The 20,104-nt window shown below is 40.6% G+C and overlaps 1 protein-coding gene across 5 annotated transcripts in view; it reads left to right on the forward strand.

Annotated features, from left to right (window-relative positions):
* The window catches only part of shank3a (SH3 and multiple ankyrin repeat domains 3a), a 198,538-nt gene that overhangs the window by 157,415 nt on the left and 21,019 nt on the right, over window positions 1–20,104 (forward strand). For all 5 annotated transcript variants that reach the window (XR_005894099.1, XR_005894100.1, XM_041038626.1 and 2 more), the window contains exon 15: window positions 17,812–17,887. Coding sequence is in view for 3 of the 5 variants with exons in the window: in XM_041038626.1 (XP_040894560.1) it covers window positions 17,812–17,887 (76 nt within the window). In the remaining 2 variants the exon portion in view is untranslated. The remainder of the gene's footprint in view (window positions 1–17,811; window positions 17,888–20,104) is intronic.

A 20,104-nucleotide genomic window follows, 5' to 3' on the forward strand; every position in this document is an offset into this window, starting at 1 on the left:
CACTCATAAATCCTGGAAAACTCAGAACCCTCAGGTATCTATTTCCCAGGGATAAAAAGTGTCTTATGTTTCCTCTGTCCTTCCTCTCTGACTCTATGTATTGTTGTTCCTCTTTGATGTTAAACAGGGTTGCTTTAATCATCAGCATACATTTATGCTTACTGTGACAGGGACTACAGATGAAAATTAGCTGGTAGCTAACTCTGGCATGGCTGAGAGCTATGCACTGTCTCTGTTAAATAAACAAACAAATAAAAAAATAAACTAAAAAGGCAGATTTTTCACTATGAAACACACGATGCACCTTTAAATATACAGTCAACCCTGTCTGTTAGTTTCTCCATTACAGTCTTTTTATATCAAAGTTCCTGGTGTTTTTCTTTCTTGTAAAATATTACAATAGTTTTGATGACTCTGGGACGTAAACATAAAATAATTCAATCAGATGTGATTTGCGGAGGCTAGCTGAGCCCAACATGTAAAGCAGCACTTGACAGTTAGCTCTTTGGTTGTGGTAGCTTGCAGAGAGATATTATAGGTAGAGCTGTGTGTTTGGATGTAATACGACAAAAACTGTGTTCACATTTGCAAAGAATGTGGTTGCGGTCTGTTTTTTCATCTCTCCCTCCTCTTCTCTCCTCCATATTTAACAACACAGGTAGGAGAGACAGGTTGGCAAGATCTGTGTGACAAAACCAGCACAATGTCCAATCAAAACCATCCCAATAGCAGAACTCAAAATATGCCAAACCATATACACACTTTTAAAGTCAGACAGGACTGCTGTCATTGCCAAATGTATCATAATATCTACAAAGTAACACTGTAAATGTTTAGTGTGCCAGCATTAAAAGCAGTTTTCCCTAAACAGTTCGTTTGCTGAGGTCCTAAAATGACCTCCCTCTAGTTGGTAGTTGCTTGCTTCGGTTCACTCACTAGCAGGGCTGGAATTCAGAGGGAGGCGGCGGAGAGCATTACAACACATCGTGTTTGTTTGTGTGTACGTGGGTGGTGTGTGTTTACCCCTGATCGGGATCAATTTGGTAGAATTTGGGTATAAATAATTTCATTTAATATAGGATTTTTTATTTATAGAGATTGATAATGTAATTTGCTTTTGACGTGGGTCTACCCAAAGAGCGGACAAAAAAGCCAACCTGCGGCAACACTTCAAAAGTAGCCTAGTATTCCTACCAGTTCTGGGGACAGGTGACAGTCATCTGCAGCTCGACATTGCTCTATTTTCACTGAGCCATGTCCACTTTTTCCAGTCAAATCAAATCAGAAGAATCTGACTCTCCTATTACACAAGATAAACCCATTCAAACTCTTCATTTCACTGTGGCTTTAGGCTCAAACCTTACATCCACAAGACTAAATGAATACTTCATGCATAACATGCTGACAGGTCAAATGTTCTGAAATGGTCAAAATCTATTACTTTTAGATAAAGGTAATGTGATTATAATTGTGTGTAATGATCAAAATTAACATATATTATACAGCACAATATATTTGTTACACCACTGATAGCATACTAATTTCTGAATCTACTGAGGCATTGCAAAGCTAATCTCACCCTCATCCCGAGATTCATCAACAGTGATACAACAGCGAAATAAAACAGGATGACACGGCAACACACACACTGGGACACACGAAAGCACACAGAGTTGTTTATCTGAAGGCAACCACTGAGGCGTCACTGACAGTTAGGGCAATATGTCTCAGCCTAGTGAAGCAGGAAAGACAGCCCTGTCAACAATTAAGTTACCCAAATACTACTGCTCATTCTCTCTCTCTCTCTCTCTCTCTTTCTCTCTCTCTCTCTCTCTCTCTCTCTCTCTCTCTCTCTCTCTCTCTCTCTCTCTCTCTCCCTCTCTCCCTCTCTCTCACCCTCACCTCTAAGTCATGACTCTGAAAGTGCTATCCCTCTTTATATGTATCTATGCCTCCATCTTTTTTCTCTCCTCTCTGCCAGGTTTGAAAGACTCATGGCGGACAGGGGGAAAAGACAAAAAAAAATTAGGATGCTGGAAAAAGCAGTTCCAGTTTGGGAGAGCAAGTTTGGGAAGAAGTTAGCTTGCAAGCAATAGGGAGGCAGAGAGTGAGAGAGAAAGAGAAAGGAAGCAGGTGACCATGTGAAAGAGGCAAAGTTTAAACCATCTCTGACTCTTGTGGCTGTTATCTGTCACCACACTGCTCTTCTCTCTCTCTCTCAGCACGGACCAGAGCCACCTGCAGCCAACAGTTCATCTTCAACTGGTGCTCGAGGGGACAGAGAGAGGGAGGAAAGACAAAGGCGAAGTGTAGATGTCAAAGGGAGGAAAAAAATTGGAAAGAGGAGGGCATGAGCGACTGATGGAGAAAATGAGGGCAAAAAGCAAAGACTATTGATTGAATTCATTAAGAGTACAATGAGGGATGCAGTGTTGAATCACTGCCGGCTGTGAGCAAATGGCTGATATGTGTTTGTAAGAATAAATCTTTGTTCTGTTTAACGTAAGAAAAAAAAAAAAACAGAACTGTGCTCCCAATACTGCTGAGAGTCCAGCATAATATCTAAAAAGCTTTTAAATCTTTAGAATATTCCTGAAAATCTTCACCCATCTTGCTAACAATTCCTCCCCCGCCCCCCAACACGCACACACACACACACACATACAGCACACATGCTCCTGGCCTGTATGTGGAGGTTAATGGTAGATGTTTACCCGTGGTAATGGAGGGGATAATGATGTGAGTATGAACTACTCTTCCCTTTCTAATGATGCTACCAAATTGCCAGGGGCCACTCATTTTCAGCAGTCGTACTGTTAATCTACAATCTGTTGGGATCATACAGCCCTCCAGGCGAGAGACCCCCTCCGCCCCGATCCTGCTATCACCCAATAAGAAATCAGCATGCTGCAGCCAACCAGATAGATAAATTCAGCCAAATGTTACATGAAACAGCCATACATTTTTCTCCAGCCCTAGTTTCCATTATATTAGCCTTAATTTTTCTTAGAATGCCCTTCAGCCGCAGATGTCCGTAAGGACCTCTACACAGACACACATACACGCTCATAGCATTACATTGCACATTTGTCTCTGCGATGGGATAAGCAATGCTCGATTTCTCACTGGTTTGATATCTTAACAAGTGTGCAAACTTTAACTTCCTTTCTCTTTGTGTTCGTTCACTCCGTTCCCTTGCTCTCCTCACACCGCGGCACAGTTGAATGACTCACAGCCGCATGAATCAGCCCAGTCAGATCCAGCCTGAGCTATTTTTAGCCTGCCCATTAAGAAGTTTTGGAGTGTGTCTGCACTCCCCTAGAATGCTTAAACATCAGCCGTGCTGCGGCAGCTGAGACTGACATGGGCAGAGCAAGTTGGAGGGTAGTGTGGAAGAGAGAGGTAAGGAGGGATAGAGAGATGGTGCAATGGATTGGTGAGGGATCATACAGGAAGTCATCTGACCAAAACGCTGAAGCTGTCAGCATAGTTTCTGTGTGGGCTTTTTGTAGTTTGGTTCTTCCCCACTCACGTCTGAGGTGCAAGGTCAATAGTTTTGCTGCTATAATGATGGATTTCAGTCATTATCTGAGCCCGTTTACAGGCAGTTTTTTGCCACTATTTCACAGTGAGTTGCTCTATAATTCTTTTGAACATCTTTACGAACATTGTCACCTTAAAAGATGGATACTGAGGGCTAGATTTTTATTGAGCAACTGCAAATACAATTTAAGCCTTCTGTATATTACCAAAATGTCAGCATCAGTTAGAGATACTCTTGACCTGGGCAGAGTAAGTATTGCATTAATAGTATTACAATAATGTCACAAATGCAGATTACTGTGTTTTAAAAGCTGCAGTCACCGGCCGCTTCCTGATTAGAAAACCGCTCTGTTTCAGGCTGGGCAAAAGCAAAACCACACGCACACATATGACAACATACACCACGACTGAGACATAAATACAAAGGCTTGATGAAATATAGATGGAATAACTCAATAATTAATGAGTCCTGTCACTCAGGGAGAAGGATGTTCTCAGAGTCCACAGGGTCAGGGAGCCACATGTGGGTGCTAGAGAAAGAAAAGAGTTAAATAATCTAATAATAATAATGTCTGCTATGTGTGTGTTACTCTTTGATTTCTGTAGTGGCAGGTGGTACATTTTTCCTTGAATCTTTTTTGCTGTTGTCATGTCAGCTTCTTTATTTTCATTTCTAAAGCCATTAGGAACAACCTACAACTTTGTATCTGTCTTGAAAAGTCTTATATGGTATGCAGATATATAAGCCGTCAGTGATTTGTTTTAATAGTTATGGTGTAAATTTAAGCTACACGTTAGTCAGATAATAGTGTTTGCCTGCTTAACAGCAACCTTTCTCTCTTTTCCATTACCTGTTTTCTTTCCACCATCCTTTTACCTTTCTTTCCCACCTCTCCTGTTATTGTATCTCCACTTTCCACTCTCTGATTTTCTTCCAGTTTGTCATTTTATCAGCCTTTCAAGGACGGGTCCAATCTTTACCCTTCACACCTAGAATGTCACCATAACACGATGAATATGAATGTTTTTGTGTGTTAACAATGCCAGTCACACTGAAGACATGTTGGTAACACCAGCTTTTTTCTTATCACACGTTTTCCCTTTGCTTGTTGTGGAGGAGTCTGGAGATCACTGTTATTTCTCCTCTTTTATTCTATATCTCCTTAGAAACCGTGCAAGCTTAAGGCTTAAGAGAATTGCTCAGTGGCACCTCAACGGGAGCTGTGAAATGAGAAAAAGTGAATGCATTCAGTTGCGTGCTTTAGAAAGCAACATCTTCATACTAGGTTTAACATAATTATTGGAATGATAATTTTTCAATATTATTTATTTACAAAAGAATGATATTTTCAAGAGCATCACAGTCATGTATAAAGGAGTCAATTGTACTTAACTGATATGTGTAATTTCTCTGGTTCAGAACTGTCAGACCCAAGATCGAGAAAACCAGGACGCAAATGACCAAATCTGTGACGTGGCAAAATAAAAACATCTAGAGCTGTTCTATACACAATAAAACACACACACACACACACACACACACACACACACTCACTCACTCACTCACTCACTCACTCACTCACTCACTCACTCAAATAGGGCTTTGATCATCCAGTGTGTCTTCATTGCTCATCAAGCCCCCTTTTGCTCTCTTGGTCACCTTGTCCATCTTTTCCCATGATTCATTGTAGTAGCAATTTTGCGTTTTATGTGTTATTATTCAGATTTATTCAGTCTGTAGTTTTACTGTTCTCGAAGGTTAAACTGAACAAACTCGTAAAAATAACTAACAGAAAAGCATTTACCTTTTAATGACAAACTACTCTCAGTTAAGTTCTCTCATGGTACCATAAATTATGTCTGTACAGGCCCAGACTGCAAATCACATAGATAGTGAGTTCAGTCAGTAACTCTCTTGTGGCGATTTGTATTATGCCGAGCGAGTATGCAAATGCTGACACCACATAGCAGTGTATGTGCACGTGCATGCAAATGGGATGGCTTTTTTTTTTTTTTCCGGGTGTATGCATATGCACACGCACGCACTTCAGTTATTGTCTACATTCTGTGTGGAGTCAGCAGATAGATTAGCGTGGCCAGCTAATCCATCTTATTAGAAAGAGAGAGAGAGAGAGGATAGACTGCAGGTTGAAAGACATGTCTTTGGTATTAAGGTTTAGCTGAGTCAGTGTTAGACTGGCAGTTCAAGAGGAGGCCTGTCGTTTAACCCTGTAAAAAAAAAAAAAAAATCCACAAGAAGTGTCCTACGGTGACATATCTCAAGGTGTTGGTGTGTGTTTGTGCCTTTGTGTGAGTGTGCAGTTGTTGTGTTTGTTTGTTCGAGTGTTGTTGTCTGAGTGATGGCCACTATCTGTACTTTTCATCAGGAGTCAGTCGAGTGTGTTGAGCCATCTCTCTCTCTGGAGGACAGGGCCATATCAAATCATAATAGATGGCGATGCTATTTGAACAATGAATCAAAGCTGAATCAGGTCTCACTGTGGAGCAGAGACATATCACTTTTGACAGGGGCTGCATTGGATGACAGCAGGTCACATGCATGCACGCGCTCACACACACTCACAAACAGGTACACACACACACACATGGGCAAGTTACTACAGTTCTCTCTGAGAGTCAAGTCTATTTCACAGTGTCATGGCTGCTCTTTCACACGATATTCACCTGTAGTAGTTGTGCTTACAAGTAATCTGTAGACACAGTTGGTTGAATCATTTTGTTTACGTAAACTCTTGACAACTAGTGTGTCTCACTGTTGTGGGGTGTCGCATCCAGGAAAAAAAAAAAAAAAGCAGTGTGGTAACAGACACAAGCAGAGCAGCTTACCTGGCAGAGCTGTAAAACATCCCTCTGACTGGGCATGACTAATCACACGCCTACCTTTACACCCGGGCACTCCTGTTTTTTTTCTCCTCCTTCCTGTTTCACTCTCCTCTCCATCTCTCTCTCAGCATCAGTCTCCCACTCTCCTGTGGAGTCGGAAGGTGGAAATTACAAATCTCTTTTTTTTTTTTTATTTAAATCATTTTGCTCACTTCAAAGATTCATAGTTACCGACTGTGTAGTTCTTTTGTTTTTAAACGAAGCCATCATCATCATTTTCTAAGGCGCATCGGTAAGCGCCTCAGTAAGTCATCACATCACAGTGAAGAGAGAGAGAGGAGGGATGGGATGAACCACTAGAACCACCTCAGTGCTTGCTTTTTCTGTCTTTTAGTAAGCCTTTAAACACACACTAACATACTGTATATCATATGGCTGAGCTGACAGTGACACTTTCAGTCGTTGATGAGGGAGGTTCCAATACATAAAGCTCCAGATTCAATCAGTGACATAGATAATTCAGTACACTGTGGATTCAGTGTTAAACATGCCTTTGTTCCTGTGCTGAACACTCCTACTCTCCTGCTTCGCATCTCTCTCCTACAATGTGTTTGTCTGCGAGTGCATCTCAGCTTGTCTTGACCTTGACTCAAAGGCGTGTTATGATGAGCCGTCGCAGTTTTTGAAGAGCGTGTACAGTAGTTGCTTCTTGTTGTCTGAATTTGACTGAATTATTCAAGGCTTCTTCCACTTTGACAGAGCTGAGGTATTTATAGGCGTTGGTCTCTGCCTCCGACACTTACACGGTAACAACGAGCTCTCTGAAGGCTCTTCAACAAACCAGCCACTTCTGAGGGAGAGGAGGAGAAGGAAAGACAGCAGAGATGTGAAATATAAACTGGTGGCTGAAACAGAATGGGACAGTTTTCAGTACTATTCGTCCAAGAAGTCTTATTTCGTTCTCATAACAAAGAAAACTGGGAGTCCTCGAACAGGAATATGGTGCTGAGATATTTTGAAAAGCTGACTGCACAAATTGGACATTTTGCTTTTAGTAGTCTCTAGGCGAGGATGAAGCGGAGGCCAGGCCCTGCTCGTCTCAGTGATTCAAGCTGGGAGATGGACCAGTGGCAGGGTGGAGGGACGACCTCCTGGTCAAAGCCTTAGAAAGGGAGCTGCAAAGACAGACTTGAAAAAAATGGACTGTTGTCCGGTCATGGTGTCAGATCTGCCGGTGCTGTGTAGCAGGATAGACGGGGTGGTAACAGTCGTGAAGGCAGAGCAACCAAACTCCACACGTCATGACTTGTACTGGGGTAAGTCGTGCTTTGCCCACAACTCTGTGCATTGTTCTTCTGTCATCACACTGACTAGGCAGCTCACTTCCAGTCATACTGCATGTAAAGTGAAAATTTTGTAAATGTGAGAAATTTGCAATATGACTCAGCATAAGGGGACATGTAGTAAAGACAGAAGACTGGTGTCTGTCTGCAAGCGCATAAATGTTTCCATTTTTGGCAGCGGGGCATGTGCAATACTACAAATTTAAGTGACCGTGACTTATTCACTGCAAAAAAATACAAAACATTAAAATTGGAGACAGCATTTGACAGCTTTTCAAATAAATATTTATAATAACAAGGAACTCATTACAGGTTTTCTCAGTCATTTGTGCACTTTTCCCTTTGTTCATGGTGTCATTTTCCTCCTCTGCATCTCAGCCCCACCCTGCTCCACAAATGGAAAGCTTTTTTGTTTAATTCTTGAAAACTTATATGTTTGTAATTGAAGCTTCTTACTGATGTGTCCCCTTTTAATATAGATATGTCATGATTATCAAATAAATCCAATTACTCAAGTGACCTTTCACTGTGCTTAATGAAATAAGAGTGGGCAGATCTTCAATTTTAACTTGTAGTGAAAACATTCAACCCTTACACTTGATAGCTTTGATGAACTCTTTTCCTTTAGTACTGGCATTATTAGATCTCATCTATTGTATTTTATGAAAAGGCTGTCATCCTAACAGAATGTTAGTACTTGCAGTGTCATCGTCTAAATCTGTACTTTGATCAAAGTGCCTTCTTAGACTGACACTGTTCAAACTAAAAGGACGGTGTTAAGTTATAATCTCTGCCTTCCTTCTCTCCTCTCTTCTGTGTCTTCCGTTCTTGGCCTCTCCAGTATTAGACAGTTAGCCTTGGTGTTTAAAAGCCTCACTGGAGAAAACTTTAATCAGCTGACTAACAAGATAAGACTGTCTTTACCACAAAAATGACAGCATTGGTCATTTGTTCAAACATGTATGAATATGTTCAAATACAGCTTCTACCTGACACACAGCCTCTTTGGATTGTGTAAATGGTGTTGTTTGGACACCAAAGACTGCAGTTCTCCTCATGTCTTGGTTTTAATGATGACAGTGATTTTTCCTAACCTTAGTCATGCTCCTGATTTTTCCTTTCAAGTTGTAATCTTTAAGATTTGAGTCCTGGTTGATTTGGCTACACCCATGGTTACTGTGGTAACGGCAAACAGAAGAGCAAATGATCTTTCTGACTTTAGCCCAATAAACGCACATTGTTTGAATAAAGAAGTCAGTCAAAAATAATTGCAACCACAAGCTGATTTCATGCTTCGCATGGGACAAGACGTTTTTCACACAACAGCAGGTCACAGTAAAATTGGTTACCTTGTTGAGGAGTCGGGGCATGTGCAGCCTGTTGTCTGCAACTCTTCATCTAACAGCTCACTGTGCCTGATTCCTCCTGTTCCATCACTCCCTGCAATATTTGAAATTGATTTGCTTTTAAGCACTGGATATTCTCTAACCCCAGCTTCAAATACACTGCATTATACACTGTTTGCATTAAGGTTGGGTTATGCTGAGTTATGCCCTCTGATGAGTTTGAACAACACGTTGTCAAACCCATCAGAGGGCAAAAGTGTTTATAGCTTTTCCAAATAGCCACACTCTAAGGCAGGGTGAAAGGCCTGCTGTCATGGAGAGGGGGGAGATGTAGGGGGGGAGGTAATCGACTAAATATGGGAATAATGGCGCACATTTTCAGACAGTCTTTCCTGGAAGGCATTCATAGTGTTGCACTTGGTTGAGCACATGAAAACTGACAGAAATAGTTGTGTTACAAAGAGAAGTTCAAACCCTGGGTTCTTTCTCATGTCCACACAGCTGGCAGATCATGGGTGTGAAGTGGGTTTGAATGCCCAATTGTCACTTTTAGAAAGTTGCAGAAAGTGATGGATACAGCCCCACACTTCCAACATCAGAAAGGTGTGGGTGGAGGCTGATAAAATTACACTGGGTTACGTCCATGCATCGTTTCCTGTGAATTCCTTGTGCTTGTATAGGCAACTTGAATCCAGTGTGGAAATACTAGACTTTGGCATTAACAAGAAAAACTACTATATAGAGGGATAGTTACTGAATGTAGTCTAAATGCATGAATGTGTTATTGCCGAAAAATGCAAACCAGAAATTCGTGAACATATTAAGGACTATAACTTTAACCAAGTTGAAAAAAACAAAAATGAACTGAAAATGATCAATGTGAATGAATCATTTCTGGAACTGCCATATGGGCTGTTTTGGAATATACTAATCAAGACTATAGGACTATTTAGCAGGATACAGACTTAGGTTATATTAGGTTTTATAGCTATTACATCCCCCGCACCACCCTCCCTCCCAGTTTACTTCATTTAAGTGTTATACTGTGTTTAATCTATTCATCTTCCCACTCTAACATTCTGTCTTTTCCTTCTCAGCTTCCAAGTTAATTAAGTTACCCTACATTTGCTTTGTCATGTCCATGTATGCAGACAAATGGTCTGATGAAAATATTAAGTGGTGCATCACACCCATATCAAACATATGTGTTCATACACTAAGTTTTGTCACCTTTGATGTTAAATATTATCATATGGCCCCAAACCATGTGCATGGTTTGTTTGAATTCCCTATATGTACAGAACAGATAAAGATTAAATTAATGTAGGGCCTGCACTTAGCTTTCATTCTTTTGTACTGATTTTCTTTTCCTTCAGCATTCTCCCTGTCACACTGTCATATTGTGAGCATGGCTAATTTTATCCAGGGGTGAAAAAATAATTCACCTTTTTTAAAGTCTTATTCGAGAACTGTTTGATAGAGGAATAGAAATTCAGGGACATACACGGGAAGATGAAGAGGAAAAAGAAAATGAAGACACTCCTCTGTCCTCTGTGGAAATGGGTTATCCCTATATCCACCGGCATGGTCCAAAGATTCCCTGTCAGATCTGTGGAACGGCAGGCACATTGTATGACAGCACAAAAGAGAAAGAAAGAGAGGATGATTCTGTCTTTTTTTTTTTTCCACACGCCTCTCCTTCAAGGATGTGTAGCTCTCGGGAAGTTGTTACACCAGAGAGTCCGGCTTTGTTCTTATTAATTTAAACAGTGTTTTAGTATTCAAGGTGTAGGGAGCCTCCAGAGTTTACTACGCCCCCTGCATAGTCTTCTATCCACCTGTTTTAAGAGGTTAACGTGCACAACATGAATGAGAAGGCAGAAAGAGAGAGAGAGAGAGAGAGAGGGGGAAAAGGAAAGGAGGGTACGAGTGGGGGTGTTGAAGGATAGAATTAAAAAGTCAATGAGGCTCACTTGATAAGTGTGTGTGTTTTCATGAGTGTGTGTGCATGTTTGTCTGCAGCTCTTATCAGTGGTAAAACAGCACAGGTTAATTCTCCTTCATCAGGGTTCAGAGACTGTGTGTGTGTCTGTGTCTGTGTCTGTGTTGGTTGGTGTTTCTGTGCATCTTTGTGTATGTGATGTGGCGCTTGTGTCCTTCAGACAAGGACAGAGAAGGTGTTGCAATTTGTCCAGAGTGGAGAAGTACTGTGGATTAAAACACAGATGTTTACAGCACAACTCTTTTGACAGATACTGTGTGATTAACAGAGTGGTAGAAAGAACTGCAGTGTTTCAGCATGACATGTAGTCTGATGTGCTAAATATGCTTTCATCTCGACTATAACACTCTGCGTTCACAGCTATCACCAGCGGGAACGGACAAACAAGTTATTCTCACATTTTTATGGATGAGTTGTCGCTCATAACACATAGAAACAAAACCTTTAAATCTATACCGCATCAAGTTTGCAGATTAGACAAAAGCACAGCACTTGGAAGCAATCTGGAAGTTAGTGGAAAATCTGTGCTGTGTGTAAATTCCTTGATAGTACAAAGAAACAACTTTTTTTTAAGGTAGGGTATAATTTTAGCATTTTTGCCTTGTGCGCAAGTTAAACTGAAAGTTAGATTTCTAGTCATCTGGTGCTGAGAAGAAAAATATGACCTTGTGTTGAAGATAAAAAAAGTGCTTGTTAGTGGCAGTGGAACCAACTGTTACCATGGTAAGCAAAATAAAAAAAGTGACCTTATGGGTCTTAATACTCAGTATGGAAAATGCTTTAATAAATCTTGCAAAAATGAATTACTTCTGCAAAATCTGGTGTCCTAAGTAGTTATTGCTGGGGTGTTTTATCACTGCACCTCCCAGAAATGACCTGTCAATCAAACCCTGGGGCCAGTACAGAGATTTCATTGTCCTTGAAGGTTATGAGGTTTCTGTTCGTGGTGCGGCAGCTGTAAGGTATGCATGAAGGCACACTGTCTAAGGCAGTTTTGGCTGAAGCTCTTTAGCAGTGCTTTAAAATATTGACATAAACATTGTGTTCAAATGCTATTAACATTCAGCATAACTGGTGCAGTTCTGGTAGGTAAGTTTCACCAAAAATATGAGGCTGACCTGAGTTCAAGCCAGGAGCAAAATTTCTGTTTCAACTTAGTCTTTTTTTTTTTTTTATATCAGACTGCCAATACTGAAGGCTATTCATTTATTTAGAATTATTTCAGACATAAGCAGTTCAATTCAATGGCCCCTAGCAACCACTGAATACATCCCAACAAAGTCTTTGTGTTCATTGGGTTCATAACTAACCTGTATGAGGCTATTAAAAGAAACTCCAGTGCATTTGCCCATTGAAGTCTGTGTAGGTGGTCAAATGCTGCCAATTAAACTGTGGTTTGGATCAATTAAGTATACTAAAACAGCCTGATAAGTGATTATAGATGCATGTTGCTCTAAAGGACATGTTGGATCCTTCCTCTTATTCTGTCTGTGCATTGTTATTTAAGATGCACTGTTGAAAATTATTGTCAGATCTTGGTATTTCTCAATGAGCATCACAACCACCAGAAAAGATACTGTAACTAAAGTGTTTTATAGGAGTGAATAGTAGCTTCAATTGCTGTCGCTCACAAGAGCTTGGTTGATTTTTCTGGGAAGTCCATTTTCAGTAGCTCTGAGGATGCATGATAGGTCCCTGAAAACTGCCCAATGGATAAGTAATCTCTCACACTGTATGGCCTAATGTTTGGAGCCTTTGGTTTTGTCTGACATAAGTAAGCATGAAGGAATGAAACTGTTTTATTCTTCTTTGGTCCAGACCAAGGGAACCAGCAACCTGCATGTGTGAAGACAGCCTAAACGTATAGCACACTTGTCCGCTGTAAATAGTTTTGAGTAACAGGTGCCTGTAGTGCATTCCTGCAGTGGCTGGAAAACCTCAAAGCTTCAGTGAAGCTCCTTTTCCCTGCTTTTCTTCCTCAGCTGTGCACGCAGTGTTGGCTACCACTACTCATGCTAACAGCCCTGCGTTCGTTCTTTTTGTTGTGCTGTTATCAGAAATGTGAAATGCATTACCTCCTAACTGCCAGGTGTTTGAACAGAAAATGTAAAAGCTTTAATGAGTTTCGTTTTAGGAGTGAGTGCTGCTGTGTCACATCAGCCCATGATAAAGATGAGGTGGCTGAAGAAATTCAAATTCTGTCCTTCATACCTTTCACACCTACAGTATCTGTCTGTTCAACAGCAACAAAATAAAACTTTCACTTAAACCAAATTTTACTATTCAATTTTTCATATACTACACGTTGTTTTTCTAAACACTCTATTGCCACCATCTGTGTTTCTATGACTAGATGCAGCATCTTCTGTCTCATGAAAGTATTAAACCACATTCGAAGGCCACATCCTAATGTGCACTCACAGGCAATTGTCCCTCATATTATTCTCACAGGGAAATGACCTTCGTCTCTATCTTGCCATTAAGAAGACCCCTCATTATAATGGCTTTACTTGTTTACACTGTAATTCTGCCCTAGAGTGTGATTTTAGATAACATGCACAATATTCTGTGTCGGTATAAAGTTATATATATTATAATGTCCTGCATTTCCTTCCTTCCTCTTTTCTACTTTTTATTCCTTTTTACTTTTGTGTGACTCAAAAAAACTGACATGACAATACTGTCTCCAAACATGGACAGTGTGTCTAAAGCCAACCAAAAGGCATCATAGTAATTATAGTATCATAATAATCCCTTAATGTGCTTTATATTAACATGGCTGTATAATAAGTAGTTTACTGAGGAAGATCCAGTGAGTTCATGATTGTCTTTGTTCACTGGAATTTCAGTATGTTTACCTGCCCTTCTGACACCCCAGATATTCTGTCTCTGGTGCAGATTGGAAGATGTCTCATAGTTTTGTTTTGGGGTTTTTTTCCCATCTGATCCTAAGCCCCTGTTCTCCTGGTCCGGAAAGCAAACCAAAAAAAAAAACCAACAAGAAATCCTCTATCCTATTATAATTAAGGACTTAACCTACACTTAAACCTAAAGATGTTATGCTGTTTATTAACAACAGCCTTTACAGCCTTTACTTACAGTGGACACCCTTTGTCATGTCTCACATTTCCTGTCTGTGTTTGTGTGTATGTGTGTGAGAGAGAGAGACAGAGAGAGAGTGTGAGTTTGGTAGATGGAAGAGGAGTTGAGGTTATCTGTGCTATCAGGGCCTGGCCTTTAGATGCTCCTGGGCTGTACAAAATAGATGACAGTTGTGATGAATGAGCTGCATTTCACACTCTTAGACTGCATCTGGTATCACACGGTGTGCACACACACACACATACTGTACATAGACAAATGCATGTGCGTGTGCACAGAAACACACACACCAGCACTCACCAACTCCCTTCATAATCCAGCATTTGGCTTATTCTCTTTTTCTTTCTGTCCTTTTTTGAAGTGAGGACTTTCCGATGATGTGTGAGGATGAATGAGCACATGTGTAAATGTGTGTCTATATGTGAGTGTGTGTGTGTGTGTATAAAAGCTGAGTGACGGCTGTAAAAGAAGGACACTAAATGTGCAGGAGAAGACAGGTGCTGACTCATCTACAACTTTCTGTCCAAGTATCACCTCTACTTTCATCATCGCTTCCCCCTGACAACTAGTGCTAACAAAGTGCCACATTTTTCCTCCTGCGACAGGATCTAGAGTAACCTCCTAACCCAGACAAAATACCAGCCAGTTCTCCTCTCACCCCTCTTTCCCCCCTTACCTCCCCTGATAACCAGTAGCTCATTCTTAATCACATTTTTGTGGGGAGTGTACTTCATTTCCATGTATCCATTTTCCCCTCAACCTGCCCTTTCTGCTTTTGTTTTAGTTTGTGATTTTGCACATTTCTTGTCTGTGTAAAATCACCTTAGTTATCCAGGTTGTAAAATGTCAGAGCAAATTAAAAAGCAATTCACTGGCCTTACTTTTGGCATCAAGAGAAAGCTTTAAAAAAAAAAACCTGTCTGATTGGAGGGAAGGGACGGCGACACCACTTATCTGCTGCTTACAATGTTGCCATAACATCATTACCTTGGCAGTTTGACAGCACACCTATAAACCCAGTCCTTGTTGCCAAAAGGACGATGCCCTCTGCACAGGTGTTCCCAACTACATCCCAATCCACTTGAAAGGGGCATTTATCTCCACAGGAATAAATGCTGAGGATTTTGCACCTGTATTAAAAAAGAAAATCCAGCATTTTCCAGAATTAGTTTTGTCCAGCCTCAGAAAACTCACACGAACGTTTGTTGCCTTCATGTGAAGAGAGAAGTGAATGATAGCGGGAGAAAGACAGTGAGAAATATTTCAGAACAGAAAACACAGGACACACTCTGCTTCTCTTTTGCTTTATGAATCCTTTTCCCCTTTTTGCTGAACATAATTGATCAGTGGATGTTTGACGTTGAAATCACAAAATACACCAGCTAACAACAAAATAGACAGGGCAGTTGCCTCATCAAAGTTATTTGTTATCCGTGAAATATTTTTTGGAAGGGAATTTTTCCAATCAACTAAATTACAAGTTAGACACAGCATAGCCAGAGACCAGGAGGTGACTCACTGACCAGTTGACTGATATTCTTCCTCTGGGATGACAAATGCCTTGTAATCTCATACGCAGAGCATGGTCTGTTTATCAGGTTTTGTAATGTAGGTAACTTTGATTAAAAAAGCCTCCTTCCTGTGAGTGGGGTATGTGTAATGAGGGAAGAGGAAGACTACACATTTGCGGTCATGCTGAAACAAATGAATGCGTAAGAATCAGTGAGATTGAGATTCACCCAGCAGTCCTCTTGGAGAATGAAGAAAACAGCCCAGGCAAACAAGGTTATGATAGAACAGCAGATGAAGAAAATGAGAAGGCAGGTGAGAGAGGAGGAGCAGAGGCTGAAGGGTCAAAGTTAAGTATAAAATTGGGAATTCGGAGCAGATTAATAAATCCCTTTCTCTTTTCTTCTCTTGTGTCATCGAGTGACAGAGGATGCAGTTATCAGAGCTTCAAGTTGTTCGCGGCTGACAGTCTGTCACTCACACACACAGTCAGATGGACAGGCTAAAGTGGATCTGAGGATGCCAGCCACTTCAAGTCTTCTCTCTTACTTTTATCTCTTTCCCTTTCCACTCTTCCCATGTCTCTTTCTTTCTCACATATACAGGACATTGTATGATAAGGGTTGCAAGCAAGACTACATGCAGTGTGTCTCACATCACCACAAGGACACATAGTATGTATCTATTGATACATAAATAGATGTGTGTATTTTTATGGCTTTATTAGCATTAGGTGAGCTACTGTGAGTTAGGCCTCTGCTTATACCCATCCATTATCATTATTATTATTCGTACCACCGTCATCATTAACATGATCACTATATATAATAATATATAATATATATATAATATTATTGTTATTGAATACTTCAGTCTTTCTAATGAAAAAACCTGGGTGTAGAGGTGTGCTGGCCACTAGAAGAAGGAAAGGAAGGAAAAAAAAAAAGAGGGTGAAACACCAGAGGGCCTAATACTGTTTGTTGTTGTCTTTGTGTGTACCTTCTGTTGAGACAGCCACTTTGTTATGTCCTATGTTGTCTCACAAGTGTCTTGATATGTTGCACTAAGAAACTCATTTTTAAAAATATAAGCGTTTCTGTGTGGCCTGAAGGGGTCTTGGGGTTTGCAGTCAGCAGATTGCTGCTTAGTGGAGGTGCAGTGTGCATTATTGGGATGGGGAGAGTGCATCGATCTCTATCAGCAATCCCATAGGATAAATCCACCCACGTGCTGACAGGAGCTGCACACACAAACACACACACTATATTAATTGAGCTCAACGTGGTTCTCATTCTAGTGCATTTCCCGCCTTAAAAGAAGCACTTATAATTGCAAAATAATTGTATAATTATGCAATTATTTTACTGTTTCAAATTCAAAAAATTACCATGGAACAATTATACTCTGGTAGGTTATGATGAATGAAGCATGTTAATGATAATTGCTTCTCCGTGGTAACTTAATTCTTCTCTGTGCTAACTGGATTAGATTTCTTCTTACATTTTTGCACTGACATGCTAAGAGCTGGGGCGGAAACAGCCTTTTTTTTTGGGGGGGGGGGGGGGGGGGGGGCGTATTTTTGTTAAGAGTCACCAGTAAAACTGAAAGTAATTAAAAAAAAAATAAACTGTGTCCTTCCTGAGTCATATTTAAGCAGTACATTCCTGGGAAGTTTCTAGATTCAGTTCATTTGCTCAATTCTTCAAATGCTGCAAGAACACCACACACTGGCAGATGTGGCTGACCTTGCTTTCAAGACATGGCACTGTACTGGCAATTTAAGCCTTGGATGATGTGTGGAGGATTTCACGGCTGCCTCTGAAATGACATCATAAGAATAATTTCATTAAAATTTGATGGGATTACCATTCACCATTCTGTGAGTGCAAGACCTTGTTATACGGAAATCAAAACCAGTAGTTTTTGATTTTTTTTTTTCACAGCTTGTATATCTTGTCTTCTCTGGAACATAATATCAAAACCATGTATATTTATCCATTCAAAAATGACCAGATGAGTTGTTGGTTGAAATATGAAATGCATTTTTGCCTAATGTTTTTAGTCTTTGATTGCTGTACTGGATTGTCTGATTGGATTAAAAGGAGTTTAATGTGTTTTGCAGAGACTCGGGAGGACCGCACTAAGAGACTGTTCAGACACTACACTGTGGGATCCTATGACAACTTCACCTCATACAGGTACAGCCTCTTTCTCTGAGCTATCATTCTTCTGTAGTGTGCATGCCCTGTGGATTAGTGTATACATAACAGACTACCTCCCTGCCTTAAGAGGGGTATTGAGGTGCATGTAAAAAAAAAAAAAAAAAAAAAAAATAGTTTGAGTACTTTGGAGCTGCTGCCATCTAAAGGCATCATGCAGCCAGTGCACATAGGTCTAATTGTGAAATGCACACAAAATTGCATTGCTTAACTATCTTTAATGGTATGTTTTTGTCTGTGTGTGTCACTATTGGTGTGTTTGCACCCACAGGCATAATATTATGCTCTACGTGCATGTGTGTGAGAACATGCATGGATTTTTTTTGCTCTATATGTCTATAATTTGCTGCCAGTATACTCTTGTTCTGTTCTACCCCTGTCTCAAGCTGACATTTATTGTTAAGAGAGAGTGAGTGCCCCCTCTCTTCTAAATCAGATTTGTTAGCTGAGAGTGGAATAGCAAGCTATGTGAGGTTTTGTTATTATGCAAATTCTCTCTTTAATGCCATAGCATGTCAGATAAAGGGAGACAGAGCTCGTCTGAGTGAGCATTGTTTCCATCCACTTTCTCAGCCTTTTATGAAATGTCAGGTTCTTGCTCTCAGGTTTTAGTTGGATTAAATGTCACTTCTGTAACCACAGCCCCAGGTTTTTGGAATTCGCGTTAGTACAGGCACTAGTCTATGAATAGTCACCGACATTACGTGGTATGTAAAAATGAACACTGCATGAAATTGCAGCAGGTTACAGGTATGAGGTTTCAAGGGCCACATGCAGCATGTGAATGTCTGAATGAAATACTAGTTGCACATGCCAGCACGAGGCCCAGATAGGACAGAAACTTAATGAGTTACGTCATACGGTTTCTCAGAGGAATATTAGAATCACAGATGTCAAAGGACAGATTTATTTTCAGGAAACATTCACAATTTTGAAATGTGAGTCTTACATCAGAGTTTTTACTTTATTGAGTTATGTAGGCGGATAGAAATTCTGAACAAGGACAGTGAGTGTATTGCATTAATGCGGCATTTTGGGGCATAGAGCAGAGATGAAAGCGTAGTGGATAAAAGGGTTTGGTCTGAAACAAAGCATCTTAGTGATGCTTAACCAACACAGTTTTCTGTGCATAATAATTGGTGCAAAAGTGGATAGATAGCTTTTTATGAAACCAAACCTTTGACCTCCCTCCTGCAGAAAGGTTTGTTACGGGTCTCCTGGCTCCAGCAGCAGGAGCTTTGTGTTCCCTTGGTAAGTCTGAGAGAGTGGAGTGTAACTAAGCTAATGGAGACTGCAGCCACCCACTGAGTTGCAACCTGAACACTAGCCTTCTACATCTGTCTCAGCTGTGACGAAGGAAGAATGATAATGTTGAAAATCACTAAATGCTACAAAACTCATAGCTTTTGTGATAGTGTTCAGGCTGTAAACTGGCAGCAGTCACCTCAGTCAAAGTGTGTTGTGAAGAGGTTTGAAAATGCAAGTAACGCTGCAGTTTCTTTGTCATCTATGTACACCAAGTTCAAGGTAAAGAATACTGGGATATAGTCATTTACACTCGAGGTCCGACATATTCAGGTCCTGTATAGTATTTTAGTTTACATTTAAAATCAGATTTTACTTTACTCATCTGCGGCAGGCTTTTTTCACATGCATTTCAGTTTCACCTCTTTATCCACCATAAATATAGATTAAAACTATCACAACTCATATTTTCCTTTTACCTAAATGTCCCCAGTTAGTCAGTTTGTTGAGGGGCCGGCGGTCTGAATGTTTTTTTGCACACGCATCCAGCTGTCATGTTGATACTCACTTTGCCACTAAAAACTGCTTTACTAATTTTGCTTTGGTTTTGCTCACATGCTTTGGACACAGATGTGTAGCTTGAAAGAATACATACAAGTGCGTGCAGAGCAACACAGGTTAACACCATCTAACGGCCTTCACCTCTCCATGCTCAGAGAAAATCAGGCAGTGATGAACTGCTCACTTACTTTTGCCTCCTGTTCTCTCTGTCATTAGTCAGGGGGTAATATTGCATCTGGGCCATCTCTGTCAGTTTCTTTAGCAGAAGCCCTCAAAACCCTCCTCAGCTGCAGTCTCATCTGAAGGATCAGCCCGAAGATTGATTCACTCTTAGGCTTTATCCCAAAGATACTTCAGTCACGAGGACTCTCTCTTTCGCCTGCTCGCTCT

This window comes from Toxotes jaculatrix, chromosome 5 (genome assembly GCF_017976425.1).
Source record: "Toxotes jaculatrix isolate fToxJac2 chromosome 5, fToxJac2.pri, whole genome shotgun sequence".
Classification (NCBI taxonomy): domain Eukaryota; kingdom Metazoa; phylum Chordata; class Actinopteri; family Toxotidae; genus Toxotes; species Toxotes jaculatrix.